Here is a 12,732-nt window from a genome sequence, read left to right as displayed (position 1 = left end):
AATACATACACCCCCCCCCACACACACACACACACACATAAATACGGCCACACACTATTAATGAAAGCTGCACAGGATGATGAATATGTTTTACGACGGACATGTTGACATATTGAACACATCCTGAGTAGACAGAACAGGGACCCAGGGACAACACACTCCAGCGTTTACTGCTCCATGGAAGCGGAACATTATTTGTCTCCCCAGGTGTTGAAAGGCTTCCCAACCCAGACTGAACACAGGCGCCGCTCCACACGCACTCCAGCCCAGATCACAGAGGAACACACCGGAGATGGACCCGTCATGGCCCGTGTGGTTGCTGCCGGGGGATTGGATGTCTTTGGACGTATGGGGGGGGGGGGAGAATTACTTGGTGAAAAATGAATCTATCTGGCAACTGCAACGACTGCAGTGAAATCATAAGGCCCTACTACTGCACTTTTCTTCAATAACAGTGATGTCATGCATGTGTGTGCAGAAGCCCCAGGCCGATCCGGGTCGAGCCAGGCGCTGTTTGTCTAGCTACGGTATGTGTGCTGCGGCTGTGTCCGCTCTGGCCATGGACCATTGGCTGCTGGTGATAATGGTGGTAAGGGGATGTGGTTGAGGTAATCAGACTTTCTCTCTCTCTCTGAAAGGAAAGTGTCTCATATGTCTGGAATCTCAGGGAGCATTTATCACACCACACTGGGTGCCCGTGGAGCAAACGACCGCAGGGTTAAACCAACCAACCGTCTGGTCAAAGGAACCACGTGTGTTCCTGACAGCTCCACAGAGACACACTCCAGACACTGCTGCTGCTACCACTGACTACAGGCAGTCTGACTTGGAGAACTTACACACACAGACACACACACACACACACACACACACACACACACACACACACAAGCTAAAAACAGACACATGATACATTGGCAGACACATACACGTGCTAACACACACACACAAAAGGGACTGATAAGGGGCATGTGGACTTGCCAGACTGGCTCCCAGCTGAGCAGATCAGTCTCTCATCAGACAATCAGGCCAGATAGAGCTTCTGTTCACTGATGTGCCTCAGGGTTTATGGAGCAGAGACACAGCATTGTTGAGGGGGACAGTTCTCCCACAACTGTAAATAAACACCCACACTCACTGTTTTTTCGAGAATACAGGGCCTCCCGGGTGGCACAGTGGTTAAGGGCGCTGTACTGCAGCGCCAGCTGTGCCACCAGAGACTCTGGGTTCGCGCCCAGGCTCTGTCGTAACCGGCCGCGACCGGGAGGTCCGTGGGGCGACGCACAATTGGCCTAGCGTCGTCCGGGTTAGGGAGGGCTTGGCCGGTAGGGATATCCTTGTCTCATCGCGCACCAGCGACTCCTGTGGCGGGCCGGGCGCAGTGCGCGCTAACCAAGGTTGCCAGGTGCACGGTGTTTCCTCCGACACATTGGTGCGGCTGGCTTCCGGGTTGGATGTGCGCTGTGTTAAGAAGCAGTGCGGCTTGGTTGGGTTGTGTATCGGAGGACGCATGACTTTCAACCTTCGTCTCTCCCGAGCCCTACGGGAGTTGTAGCGATGAGACAAGATAGTAGCTACCAAAACAATTGGATACCACAAAATTGGAGAGAAAAAAGGGGTAATTTAAAAAAAAAAAGAATACAGAGAACAGAACAGTCCCTGTGTGTTCCCTAAATCTCTATTCACAGTTCCTAGCTATTAGAAAGTTGCATGGGTTTGAAATACTGTTAATACTATTAGGTGGAACAGCATCAGAATCTGGGGAATGAGGGATGGATGGATGAAATGGATGAATGGTCCCAAAAAAGGTGATTCTTGGAGAAAGAATAGGGGGGTACATACCTTGGTGATGGCGATGGCACAGGCGTGCCCCCAGATCTCTATGAGCTGCTGCTGGCCAAACCTGTAGTCCCTCAGCAACTCTGTCTCAATGGCTGCTGTCTCCACTTTACTGTAAGGGAAACACAACACCGAGCATTAGCATCATCAATCAGATTCAGTCAATCACAATTCTATTATATACTGTACGGCATCACTGTTTATGCATCTCTCAGGAGATAAACCTCAAAAACACATGTTGTTGTGTTGCGTTAAATGCTTGGTTGGGGATTGTCGGAGGCCTGAAGTCTTTCCGGTACCAAGTTTAAGTTTATGAAGTAGGTATTTACATGGCTCTGAAAGAGGGTGCTGTCAGGAACAAAATGATTGGCACCCTTGATAAAGATGAGCAAAAACAACTGTATATAATAAATAATACAAATACTGAGTTATAAAATATGCTAATTTTTAACTAATATAAATTGTTCAGAGAAAGAGATTTTAAAAAAAGACAGGAGTAAAGATTATTGGGGTTGTTGTCTTGCTGGAAGATCCACTTGCGGCCAACTGCCAGCCTCCTGGCAGAGGCAACCAGGTTTTAGCTAAAATGTCATGGTACTTGGTAAAGTTCATGATGCCGCTGACCTTTAACAAGGGTCATAGTACCAGTGGAAGCAAAATAGCCCCATAACATCAAAGATGCACCACCATATTTTACCGTAGTTATGAGATACTTTTCTGCATAGGCTTCTGTTTTTCGACACCAAAGCCACCATTGGTGTGTGTGGCCAAAGAGCTCTATTTTCATGTCATCTGACCATAGCACCACCTGGAGTTTGATCAACGGCATTTACACTTGGATTTGAACCGCTGCATGGTCAATTATGAATTAGGTAGTTGCATGGCTCTGAAACAGGTATATGTAAAAGGCTTAAAGTTGAAACAGGCCGTAAACTGATGTCAATATACTGGGGTGAGCTCGTTAAACCAGAGAGGGAAAGGGAGCATTGAAAACCGATCCTACAGCAGCTACATGGCACCGCGTGTGTGCTTGTGTGCCGTATGTGCCTCATTTATGTGTGTATGTGAATTCTGGATGCATTGTTTCTGTGCTATTTGTCATTCTGTGCATGCTGGCTGTGTGACTAATGCTCCTGTATCAGAGCGAGGGAGGTTGGTCTGCTGGTTTGACCTGTCAGGTTTTAGTCTGACTGTGTGTGTCACAGGTCAGGACAGGCGACAGGGACACTGCTACTGATATGTCCCCTCTCATCCCCTACGTGAACAGATCCTATAAGGCAAAAAAAAATGGCTTGTGTTGTCTGCACGTGAGCTGCTGTAGACACACAGAAAGTACAGTATTCCTTATCGCACTAGGGACACCTGGTGGAGAGCTGGAGTACTACATCACAACTTTCTCTTGACGACGATGGAGAACATTATATTCGAAGCATATTGTATGATAGCATATCTAAATGGACGTGTTTATAAGGTGTAATAATTTAACACATTTTATTAGAGTGAGAATTGATCGATGCAGTCACAACATTCTAATAACAACAGTCAGTAATGTCGATGTCCTATTTGCCCAAATGTTCGCAGATAAAAAAGTAAATAATGTGTTACCAAGACAACATAGATCCATTTAGTTTGCATGAGTTCAGCAGAGAAAGGGAGAGAGGAAGAGAAGGAGAGAAATCAACCACATCAATATACTGTGGAAGCAGCGGGATCTAACCATTTCGAACCTCGCTATAGAGCTAACGGTCAGTTTGTGTGTGTGCGTGTTCGCACGCGGGTGTGTCACTGCTGCTTGCGCATGTGTGTCACGTGTTTGCCTTTAAGGCGGCATTTGTGTTTCCAGCAGGAGTATTTTTTGTTTACAGCATAATCTGTGTCAGCTGATGCTTTGCTCTCACACATACAATATAAAGGAGCACAAATAATCTCTTCTTCTCATAACCTTTTTCATCCTCCATTTGTGACTACAGAGACAATCTAAAGCACGTAACTGCATTAGGACTCAATTCAATCCATAGCGTTGAAGATCTGCTTTCTAGCGCGATTGACAATTAATTGCAATGTTCCCACAGTCGCAGAGATTGCATTCAAGGTAAAAGATGCATAGGTCGGATCAATTGGAAATTACTTTTAAATGTGAACCGCACTACAATGCAGATGTTCTGTGCTATGGATTGAAGTGAGCCCCTTGGAAGCTCAACAATGACTAAGGAGTTTGTCTCTGATGTCAAACCTTATTCAGACTTACATCTTATGACGAAACGCTTTAATAGTTATTACAGGTCCTCAACAGCTGAAAGTCATATGTTGAAAGCATTTCAAACGCTATCACCCTGGCAGACAAACCCCACATTCACATCTCCTAACCAACAAAACAGATGGTGAAAAAACACCATCCGAAGAAAATAAATAGCCTGCAGGCTAACAACACACAGGCATCATAAACATAACCTTCTTTCATCATAACCAGAACCTTCATTTCACTGTAACTAGTTGAATGCTAAAGGTTGGCCCAGTGTTCCCTTCTCTTGTGGCTCTAGGATCACTGTGTTAAAACCCACCTCGTCCAACAGGGCTTTTGGCATTTAGCTCAGCCAATAGAGCATCACAGCTGTCACCCAGGGCTAGCCTGGGGCAGACTGCCTGGCTCACTGACACATGATGGTCTTTTACAAAGATCACCTTTGTCCACTATGTTGGATGGATGCTCTTATAATAGGACTATAGTACTTTTACAGTAAGCTATGGAGTAGAATTGATCCTTGGTCACTGCCTGTAGGGCTAAATAAAATGTAAAGCTAACCCTTGTCACCTTGGTTAGATGTTGCCCGTAAGCACCAATTTAGGGTCAGCTAACCCTCACCCAATCCTAACCTTAACCATTAGGGTGGGTGGGGGGCATAAAACTGACCTAAGATCTGTGTTAGTCTGGGGAACATCATCCTACCCCACTATTTACAGTTCTCTTGGTAGTGAGGAGGTATCACCACTAGGAAGCAGTGTAGAGCATACAGAATGCAAGACCCCTGATCATGGCATCTAGACCAGGCCAAATGGCACCCATATTGAGTGTGCTGGGTCGACAGAATTCAATATAACATATTGTATCTCTTTAGCTGGGTCAATAATGAGACAGAACTCCCTGTAGTTCATGTTCCCAGTGAACAGAAAACACACAGTACTGTAGTCCTTCAAAAAGTATGTGAACCCTTCGTAATTACCTGCATTTTGGCATAAATTGGTCATAATATATATATTTTTTGTTGAATTTTACCCCTTTTTCTCCCCAATTTCGTGGTATCCAATTGTTGTAGTAGCTACTATCTTGTCTCATCGCTACAACTCCCGTACGGGCTCGGGAGAGACGAAGGTTGAAAGTCATGCGTCCTCCGATACACAACCCAACCAAGCCGCACTGCTTCTTAACACAGTGCACATCCAACCCGGAAGCCAGCCGCACCAATGCGCCGGAGGAAACACCGTGCACCTGGCCACCTTGGTTAGCGTACACTGCGCCCAGCCCGCCACAGGAGTCGCTGGTGCGCGATGAGACAAGGACACCCCTACCGACCAAGCCCTCCCTAACCCGGGCGACGCTAGGCCAATTGTGCGTCGCCCCACGGACCTCCTGGTCGCGGCCGGTTACGACAGAGCCTGGGCACGAACCCAGGGACTCTGATGGCACAGCTGGCGCTGCAGTACAGCGCCCTTAACCACTGCGCCACCCGGGAGGCCCTCTGGTCATAAAATTTGACCTGATCGTCATCTAAGTCACAACAATAGACAAACACAGTCTGTTTAAACTAATAAAGCACAAACAATTATGCATTTTCATGTCTTGATTGAACACAACGTGTAAACATTCACAGTACAGGGTGGGAAAAGTATGTGAACCCTTGGATTTGATAACTGATTGACCCTCTATTGGCAGCAATACCCTCAACCAAACGAATTTTCAACCATTCCTCTTTACAAAACTGTTTCAGTTCAGCAATATTCTTAGGATGTCTGGTGTGAATCGCTCTCGAGGTCATGCCACAGCATCTCAATCGGGTTGAGGTCAGGACTCCGAATGGGCCACTCCAGAAGGGTTTTTTTCTTCTGTTGTAGTCATTCTGTTGTTGACTTACTTCTGTGTTTTGGGTCGTTGTCCTGTTGCGCTTCAATTGGTGGACAGATAGCCTTACATTCTCCTGCAAAATGTCTTAATAAACTTGGGAATTCATCCATCGATGATAGCAAGCTGTCCAGACCCCGAGGCAGCAAAACAGCCCCAAACCATGACGCTCCCTCCACCATACTTTACAGTTGGGATGAGGTTTTGATGTTGGTGTGCTGGGCCTTTTTTTCTCCACACATAGTGTTGTGTGTTCCTTCCAAACAACTCAACTTTAGTTGAATCTGTCCACAGAATATTTTGCCAGAAGCACTGTGGAACATCCAGGTGCTCTTTTGCGAACTTCAGACGTGCAGCAAAGTTTTGTTTTGGACAGCAGTGGCTTCTTCCCTGGTGTCCTCCCATTAATACCATTCTTGTTTAGTGTTTTACATATCGTATCCTCGTCAATAGAGATGTTAGCATGTTCCAAAGATTTTCTGTAACTATTTAGCTGACACTCTAGGATTATTCTTAACCTCATTGAGCATTCTGCGCTGTGCTCTTGCAGTCATATTTGCAGAACAGCCAGGAGAGTAGCAACAGTGCTGAACTTTCTCCATTTATAGACAATTTGTCTTACCGTGGACTGATGAACATCAAGGCTTTTAGAGATACTTTTGTAACCCTTTCCAGCTTTATTCAAGTCAACAATTCTTGATCTTAGGTCTTCTCTTTTTTTTCGAGGCATGGTTCACATCAGGCAATGCTTCTTGTGAATAGCAAACTCTAAATGTTGCTGTGTTTTTTATAGGACAGGGCAGCTCTAACCAAGATCTTCAATCTTGACTCATTTATTGTACTCCAGGAAAGCTGACTCCTGATAGGCTAATGACTTGTTGTGATTTAGATCAAGATCAGATCAAATTTGATGACCAATTTATGCAGAAATCCAGGTAATTCCAAAGGGTTCACATACTTTTTTTTTGCCAGTGTAGCAGCAGCAGAGACGGTAACAAGCTGGAGAGTCCCAGTGTTGCACCCCTCCCTTCCTCCCCTGGAGTCTCCATTAATTTCCCCGTGTGTGTGGTGGCCAAAGTGTCCCCATGGTGTGGCGTTGCTCCACGCCACTCAGGCTTTGGCTCAGGGTGCTCAGCTGTGAACAATTGCCTCTTAATGAGCCTGTTTACTTCCACAGCCCCAGCCTGAGGGGAAGACAGACAGACACACACACACATGTATGCGCCACAAGTACACACAAACACACCACTTCTCAAACACACACTCACTAGCATTTGTATTATTATGAGCAGAGGGCTGCTTGTAAAACACTTTGCTTCCACGTCACTCCAACAACGACATGGAAACGTACAGTAGGGCCTACACACAATTAAGACTGGGTGGACCACATGACTCAACATCACAACACTCTCTCTAATGCAGTGCTTCCCAAAATGTTTGTCATAATTGGGGAACATCCCGCGCAATTCTACACATTTTGCCTTGTCTTGTATATTCCTGGATTATCTGAGTGACTCAAACATTACATCAAAATCAATGGGCTAAAAAGCCAAGCTAAAAAACATTAGCAGACATGGGCTAGTTGATCAAATGGACAATTCTATAAATGGCTCTCTAAGGTCTGCAATGAATGACATGACAAGAGGAAAACTCCTGATGCACTACCCAATTTTCGAAATTACACTGTGCATTCTATTATTACAACTTTCAAGAGTAAGTTGAAAGCCCGACTGGGTTAAAAAAATATGTTTTTTTCCTTAGCATTTGTTAATCTCCCCTACCTCTCCACTAGGGCTGACCCCAATTAGTCGACTGGTCAATTGTTTGGTCGTTAAGCTGTTGGTCGACCGAGACTGTTTTAATTGAGCAGTAACAAATATACACTGCTCAAAAAAATAAAGGGAACACTTAAACAACACAATGTAACTCCAAGTCAATCACACTTCTGTGAAATCAAACTGTCCACTTAGGAAGCATTTCACATGCTGTTTGTTCCGCCACTCAAAACTCTCTCTCTCTCGCTCAGACTTCTCTCTCTCTCTCGCTCAGACTTCTCTCTCTCTCGCTCAGACTGTTCTCTCTCTCTCTCGCTCAGACTGTTCTCTCTCTCTCTCTCTCTCGCTCAGACTGTTCTCTCTCTCTCTCTCTCTCGCTCAGACTGTTCTCTCTCTCTCTCTCTCTCGCTCAGACTGTTCTCTCTCTCTCTCTCTCGCTCAGACTGCTCTCTCTCTCTCTCTCTCTCTCTCTCTCTCTCTCTCTCTCTCTCTCTCTCTCTCTCTCTCTCTCTCTCTCTCTCTCTCTCTCTCTCTCTCTCTCTCTCTCTCTCTCTCTCTCTCTCTCGCTCAGACTGTTCTCTCTCTCTCCCTCTCGCTCAGACTGTTCTCTCTCTCTCTCTCGCTCAGACTGTTCTCTCTCTCTCTCGCTCAGACTGTTCTTTCTCTCTCTCGCTCAGACTGTTCTCTCTCTCTCTCTCGCTCAGACTGTTCTCTCTCTCTCTCTCTCGCTCAGACTGTTCTCTCTCTCTCTCTCGCTCAGACTGTTCTCTCTCTCTCTCTCTCGCTCAGACTGTTCTCTCTCTCTCTCTCTCGCTCAGACTGTTCTCTCTCTCTCTCTCTCTCTCGCTCAGACTGTTCTCTCTCTCTCTCTCTCGCTCAGACTGTTCTCTCTCTCTCTCTCAGACTGTTCTCTCTCTCTCTCTCTCGCTCAGACTGTTCTCTCTCTCTCTCTCTCGCTCAGACTGTTCTCTCTCCCTCTCGCTCAGACTGTTCTCTCTCCCTCTCGCTCAGACTGTTCTCTCTCTCTCTCTCGCTCAGACTGTTCTCTCTCTCTCTCTCGCTCAGACTGTTCTCTCTCTCTCTCTCGCTCAGACTGTTCTCTCTCTCTCTCGCTCAGAATGTTCTCTCTCTCTCTCGCTCAGACTGTTCTCTCTCTCTCTCGCTCAGACTGTTCTCTCTCGCTCAGACTTCTCTCTCTCGCTCTCGCTCAGACTTCTCTCTCTCGCTCTCGCTCAGACTTCTCTCTCTCTCTCTCTCACTCAGACTGTTCTCTCTCTCTCTCTCGCTCAGACTGTCTCTCTCTCTCTCTCTCTCGCTCACTGTTCTCTCTCTCTCTCTCTCGCTCACTGTTCTCTCTCTCTCCCTCTCGCTCAGACTGTTCTCTCTCTCTCCCTCTCGCTCAGACTGTTCTCTCTCCCTCTCGCTCAGACTGTTCTCTCTCCCTCTCGCTCAGACTGTTCTCTCTCCCTCTCGCTCAGACTGTTCTCTCTCTCTCTCGCTCAGACTGTTCTCTCTCTCTCGCTCAGACTGTTCTCTCTCTCTCTCGCTCAGACTGTTCTCTCTCTCTCTCTCTCGCTCAGACTGTTCTCTCTCTCTCTCTCTCTCGCTCAGACTGTTCTCTCTCTCTCTCGCTCACTGTTCTCTCTCTCTCCCTCTCGCTCAGACTGTTCTCTCTCCCTCTCGCTCAGAATGTTCTCTCTCCCTCTCGCTCAGACTGTTCTCTCTCCCTCTCGCTCAGACTGTTCTCTCTCCCTCTCGCTCAGACTGTTCTCTCTCCCTCTCGCTCAGACTGTTCTCTCTCTCTCTCTCGCTCAGACTGTTCTCTCTCTCTCGCTCAGACTGTTCTCTCTCTCTCTCTCTCGCTCAGACTGTCTCTCTCTCTCTCTCTCTCTCTCTCTCTCTCTCTCTCTCTCTCTCTCTCTCTCTCCCTCTCCCTCTCGCTCAGACTGTTCTCTCTCTCTCCCTCTCGCTCAGACTGTTCTCTCTCTCTCTCTCTCAGACTGTTCTCTCTCTCTCTCTCGCTCAGACTGTTCTCTCTCTCTCTCTCTCGCTCAGACTGTTCTCTCTCTCTCTCTCTCTCGCTCAGACTGTTCTCTCTCTCTCTCTCTCGCTCAGACTGTTCTCTCTCTCTCTCTCTCGCTCAGACTGTTCTCTCTCTCTCTCTCGCTCAGACTGTTCTCTCTCTCTCTCTCTCGCTCAGACTGTTCTCTCTCTCTCTCTCTCGCTCAGACTGTTCTCTCTCTCTCTCTCTCGCTCAGACTGTTCTCTCTCTCGCTCAGACTGTTCTCTCTCTCTCTCTCCCTCTCGCTCAGACTGTTCTCTCTCCCTCTCGCTCAGACTGTTCTCTCTCCCTCTCGCTCAGACTGTTCTCTCTCCCTCTCGCTCAGACTGTTCTCTCTCTCTCTCGCTCAGACTGTTCTCTCTCTCTCGCTCAGACTGTTCTCTCTCTCTCTCTCTCGCTCAGACTGTTCTCTCTCTCTCTCTCTCTCTCTCTATCTCTCTCTCCCTCTCCCTCTCCATCTCGCTCAGACTGTTCTCTCTCTCTCCCTCTCGCTCAGACTGTTCTCTCTCTCTCTCTCGCTCAGACTGTTCTCTCTCTCTCTCGCTCAGACTGTTCTTTCTCTCTCTCGCTCAGACTGTTCTCCCTCTCTCTCTCTGACTGTTCTCTCTCTCTCTCTCGCTCAGACTGTTCTCTCTCTCTCTCGCTCAGACTGTTCTCTCTCTCTCTCTCTCGCTCAGACTGTTCTCTCTCTCTCTCTCTCGCTCAGACTGTTCTCTCTCTCTCTCTCTCGCTCAGACTGTTCTCTCTCTCTCTCTCTCTCGCTCAGACTGTTCTCTCTCTCTCTCTCTCGCTCAGACTGTTCTCTCTCTCTCTCTCTCTCAGACTGTTCTCTCTCTCTCTCTCTCGCTCAGACTGTTCTCTCTCTCTCTCTCTCTCTCGCTCAGACTGTTATCTCTCCCTCTCGCTCAGACTGTTCTCTCTCCCTCTCCCTAAGACTGTTCTCTCTCTCTCGCTCAGACTGTTCTCTCTCTCTCTCTCGCTCAGACTGTTCTCTCTCTCTCTCGCTCAGAATGTTCTCTCTCTCTCAGACTGTTCTCTCTCTCTCTCGCTCAGACTGTTCTCTCTCTCTCTCTCGCTCAGACTTCTCTCTCTCTCTCTCTCGCTCAGACTGTTCTCTCTCTCTCGCTCAGACTGTTCTCTCTCTCTCTCTCTCGCTCACTGTTCTCTCTCTCTCTCTCTCGCTCACCGTCTCTCTCTCTCTCTCTCTCGCTCACTGTTCTCTCTCTCTCCCTCTCGCTCAGACTGTTCTCTCTCCCTCTCGCTCAGACTGTTCTCTCTCCCTCTCGCTCAGACTGTTCTCTCTCCCTCTCGCTCAGACTGTTCTCTCTCCCTCTCGCTCAGACTGTTCTCTCTCCCTCTCGCTCAGACTGTTCTCTCTCCCTCTCGCTCAGACTGTTCTCTCTCTCTCTCGCTCAGACTGTTCTCTCTCTCTCGCTCAGACTGTTCTCTCTCTCTCTCTCGCTCAGACTGTTCTCTCTCTCTCTCTCGCTCAGACTGTTCTCTCTCTCTCTCGCTCAGACTGTTCTTTCTCTCTCTCGCTCAGACTGTTCTCTCTCTCTCTCTCTCAGACTGTTCTCTCTCTCTCTCAGACTGTTCTCTCTCTCTCTCTCGCTCAGACTGTTCTCTCTCTCTCTCTCTCGCTCAGACTGTTCTCTCTCTCTCTCTCTCGCTCAGACTGTTCTCTCTCTCTCTCTCTCGCTCAGACTGTTCTCTCTCTCTCTCTCTCTCTCTCTCGCTCAGACTGTTCTCTCTCTCTCTCGCTCAGACTGTTCTCTCTCTCTCTCTCTCGCTCAGACTGTTCTCTCTCTCTCTCTCTCGCTCAGACTGTTCTCTCTCTCGCTCAGAATGTTCTCTCTCTCTCTCTCCCTCTCGCTCAGACTGTTCTCTCTCCCTCTCGCTCAGACTGTTCTCTCTCTCTCTCTCTCGCTCAGACTGTTCTCTCTCTCTCGCTCAGACTGTTCTCTCTCTCTCGCTCAGACTGTTCTCTCTCTCTCTCTCTCTCGCTCAGACTGTTCTCTCTCTCTCTCTCTCTCTCTATCTCTCTCTCCCTCTCCCTCTCCATCTCGCTCAGACTGTTCTCTCTCTCTCCCTCTCGCTCAGACTGTTCTCTCTCTCTCTCTCGCTCAGACTGTTCTCTCTCTCTCTCGCTCAGACTGTTCTTTCTCTCTCTCGCTCAGACTGTTCTCTCTCTCTCTCTCTCGCTCAGACTGTTCTCTCTCTCTCTCGCTCAGACTGTTCTCTCTCTCTCTCTCTCTGACTGTTCTCTCTCTCTCTCTCTCGCTCAGACTGTTCTCTCTCTCTCTCTCGCTCAGACTGTTCTCTCTCCCTCTCGCTCAGACTGTTCTCTCTCTCTCTCTCTCGCTCAGACTGTTCTCTCTCTCTCTCTCTCGCTCAGACTGTTCTCTCTCTCTCTCTCTCGCTCAGACTGTTCTCTCTCTCGCTCAGACTGTTCTCTCTCTCTCTCTCCCTCTCGCTCAGACTGTTCTCTCTCCCTCTCGCTCAGACTGTTCTCTCTCCCTCTCGCTCAGACTGTTCTCTCTCCCTCTCGCTCAGACTGTTCTCTCTCTCTCTCGCTCAGACTGTTCTCTCTCTCTCGCTCAGACTGTTCTCTCTCTCTCGCTCAGACTGTTCTCTCTCTCTCGCTCAGACTGTTCTCTCTCTCTCTCTCTCGCTCAGACTGTCTCTCTCTCTCTCTCTCTCTCTCTATCTCTCTCTCCCTCTCCCTCTCCATCTCGCTCAGACTGTTCTCTCTCTCTCCCTCTCGCTCAGACTGTTCTCTCTCTCTCGCTCAGACTGTTCTCTCTCTCTCTCGCTCAGACTGTTCTTTCTCTCTCTCGCTCAGACTGTTCTCCCTCTCTCTCTCTGACTGTTCTCTCTCTCTCTCTCGCTCAGACTGTTCTCTCTCTCTCTCTCTCGCTCAGACTGTCTCTCTCTCTCTC

General features: G+C 48.1%; 1 protein-coding gene across 1 annotated transcript in view; it reads right to left on the bottom strand.

Moving 5' to 3' along the window:
• The window catches only part of LOC139409144 (YjeF N-terminal domain containing 3), a 125,258-nt gene that overhangs the window by 13,652 nt on the left and 98,874 nt on the right, over positions 1-12,732 (bottom strand). The window contains exon 2 of the mRNA XM_071153905.1: positions 1,843-1,951. Coding sequence (XP_071010006.1) covers positions 1,843-1,951 — 109 coding nt within the window. The remainder of the gene's footprint in view (positions 1-1,842; positions 1,952-12,732) is intronic.

This window comes from Oncorhynchus clarkii, chromosome 5 (assembly GCF_045791955.1).
Source record: "Oncorhynchus clarkii lewisi isolate Uvic-CL-2024 chromosome 5, UVic_Ocla_1.0, whole genome shotgun sequence".
Lineage (NCBI taxonomy): Eukaryota > Metazoa > Chordata > Actinopteri > Salmoniformes > Salmonidae > Oncorhynchus > Oncorhynchus clarkii.
This window is presented reverse-complemented; position numbering and strand designations above follow the sequence as displayed.